This window comes from Impatiens glandulifera, chromosome 8 (assembly GCF_907164915.1).
Source record: "Impatiens glandulifera chromosome 8, dImpGla2.1, whole genome shotgun sequence".
Taxonomy (NCBI): Eukaryota; Viridiplantae; Streptophyta; class Magnoliopsida; order Ericales; family Balsaminaceae; genus Impatiens; species Impatiens glandulifera.
In genome coordinates, this window is record NC_061869.1 from 10,506,338 (window position 1) to 10,508,981 (window position 2,644).

The window sequence follows — 2,644 nt, forward strand, 5'->3', positions numbered from 1 at the left end:
GGAATGGAATGGAACAAACCCTTGGCAAGTTGGATGATTGGTCCTACATGGGCCCTATCATGTAAATTTGGGCCTCAGCCCATTTTATTGTCATATGGGGACCTCTCTAATGTCTACTCTGTTCTCTTCATGTTTTCTACTAAAGTCAAAAATAACAAGACTAATAATCACTAATATCTTTCCAGCTATTTTCCAGATCAGATTTACTTTTTTTTTTCTTTATTTCCAACATAATAATTTAATAAAATACAATTAATAATTCACCGCTATAATATAGTACGATTTTGTTAATTCGGTAGGTGAGTTGTTCAATAAAGAGACGACGAAAATTGAGAGATTCGAAAATAGTAATAAAATTTGTATTATTTGTTTCCATTAGATGCCTTGAAGGCTAGGTCAATTTAGAGTATGCTAAAGTTCTATAAGAAAATGATAATAATTCTAAAATATAAAATACATATAAAATGATGGGAGATATTAAGCATAAGAAAAAGTATGAAAATAAATATAAGTTTATCCTGAAATGATTGAAATAATATTTTATCAATAACTTGTTATTTTGAATTGTAGTAATTATTGAAGTACAAATAAATGTGAGGGAACAAATTTTGAATTATTTGTTCCCATTTTCCATTCTACATAAATTACTACCATGTTAGGTTAGGATCAACAAGCATTTGCTTATTCTAATCCTACCCAAAAAATAAAATAAAAAATCGATGAATTAGAAACACTTTCTGTGCACGATGGAAGGCCCCGATTCATCGTACTCTGCCTTCGCTATCCACATCTGTAAAACGAAAGAAAAACGAGTTTATACACTTATTTCATTTTAATTTAACATAAAACGTCTTCAATATACCTGTTGGAAAGTGCTAAGGGATGCCAAGATAGAACCTCCAATCCAAACACTATACTTCCTTTCGGGAGGAGCCACCACCTTTATCTTCATGCTACTCGGAGCCAATGCGGTTATTTCCTTGCTCATTCGGTCAGCAATTCCGGGGAACATTGTCGTTCCACCACTCAAAACGATGTTCCCGTACAAATCTTTCCTGATATCCACGTCACATTTCATAATCGAGTTATACGTAGTTTCGTGTATTCCCGCCGCTTCCATTCCGATCATTGATGGTTGGAATAAAACTTCGGGGCATCGGAAACGCTCTGCCCCGATAGTGATCACTTGCCCGTCGGGCAGCTCGTAACTCTTCTCCACAGAAGAGCTAGTCTTGGAAGTTTCGAGCTCTTGCTCGTAGTCTAAAGCAATGTATGATAACTTCTCCTTCATATCCCTCACGATTTCTCGCTCGGCCGAAGTGGTAAAGGAGTAACCGCGCTCAGTCAAGATCTTCATGAGCGCATCGGTTAGGTCTCGACCGGCTAAGTCGAGACGTAAGATGGCGTGAGGAAGGGCATATCCTTCGTAGATGGGAACCGTGTGGCTAACACCATCTCCCGAGTCCAACACAATTCCTATAAGTTAATCAACATGAGTACTAGTCTTCTCTATGGAATAAACTATGGTTTACAATAAAGACCAATAACTACCCGTTGTGCGACCGCTGGCATAAAGGGATAACACGGCTTGGATCGCGACATACATTGCCGGGGCATTGAAAGTTTCGAACATGATCTGAGTCATCTTCTCCCGATTCGCCTTAGGGTTAAGAGGCGCTTCGGTTAGGAGAATAGGGTGCTCTTCCGGAGCCACACGAAGCTCATTGTAGAATGTATGATGCCATATCTTCTCCATATCATCCCAATTGTTAACAATTCCATGTTCGATAGGATACTTGAGAGTCAAGATACCTCGTTTGGATTGAGCCTCATCCCCGACATAAGCATCTTTTTGGCCCATACCAACCATCACACCGGTGTGGCGAGGACGACCCACGATACTCGGAAATACAGCTCTCGGGGCATCATCTCCGGCGAAACCAGCCTACGAAAAGACAAATGTGTTGATAATAAAAATGAATGGAGATAATTAATTTTATGGTGGTTACCTTAACCATTCCAGTTCCATTGTCACAAACAAGTGGTTGAATATCTTCTGAATCTGCCATGGTTCTTCAATAGGAGATTAATGGATTTCAAAACAACATATTTATATATATTTGTATTGTTCATGAAAAATGTAAGAAGAAACAATAGTATTTGGAGTAACGGCCACGAATTTGTTGTCTATTATTATGGAGAGCCCCATAATATTTACTTCCATCACCCTCTTGACACTTGCATGTTTCTCCCTCCCACATTGCAATTATTGTGTATATATGTATCTAAGTCTCTTATAAAATTGCTATAAATTTTGAGATAAAATGAAAAACATGTTTTTTTTTCAAAATAATTATCTGTTGATATCAAGTGAATTATGAGTCTACTTCTTATTTGAACCTTATTGAATCTTTTCAAAATAAATTTGTCATATTTGAAGGATTTCAAGTTTTTTTTTTTCTCATCTATCGTGAATCTTGGATTCCGCCTTATAACTTTAATGAATTTTAATCCTCTCTTCTAAAGGCAATAAGAAGTGAATACTCCTAGCCTTCTTGAGGTCTTGAGTTTGAACCCGTGAGGTGTTAAGTACTGTATCTGATTAAATGGTTAAGTGTACATATTGTGTGTTTTATCTGTGGGG

The 2,644-nt window shown here is 37.2% G+C and overlaps 1 protein-coding gene across 1 annotated transcript; it reads right to left on the reverse strand.

The window, feature by feature from the left end:
- Positions 1–496: 496 nt before the first annotated feature.
- On the reverse strand, positions 497–2,147 carry LOC124912120 (actin). The gene is made up of 4 exons (XM_047452681.1): positions 2,010–2,147; positions 1,552–1,945; positions 863–1,476; positions 497–790 (listed from the first exon to the last, which is right to left on the reverse strand). Exons 1-4 carry the CDS (start codon positions 2,067–2,069, stop codon positions 725–727), a joined length of 1,134 nt encoding a protein of 377 aa, XP_047308637.1. The 5' UTR covers positions 2,070–2,147; the 3' UTR covers positions 497–724.
- Between the last annotated feature and the right edge of the window lie 497 nt (positions 2,148–2,644).

What these genes read in the sequence shown, in the direction of transcription:
- LOC124912120 (XM_047452681.1), bottom strand. Translation starts at nt 2,069, where the DNA reads ATGGCAGATTCAGAAGATATTCAACCACTTGTTTGTGACAATGGAACT. An exon ending in ATGGAACTGGAATGGTTAAG is followed by an intron (nt 1,946 to 2,009) that starts GTAACCACCATA and finishes GTCTTTTCGTAG; the next exon opens with GCTGGTTTCGCCGGAGATGA. An exon ending in CCCTTAGCACTTTCCAACAG is followed by an intron (nt 791 to 862) that starts GTATATTGAAGA and finishes TTCGTTTTACAG; the next exon opens with ATGTGGATAGCGAAGGCAGA.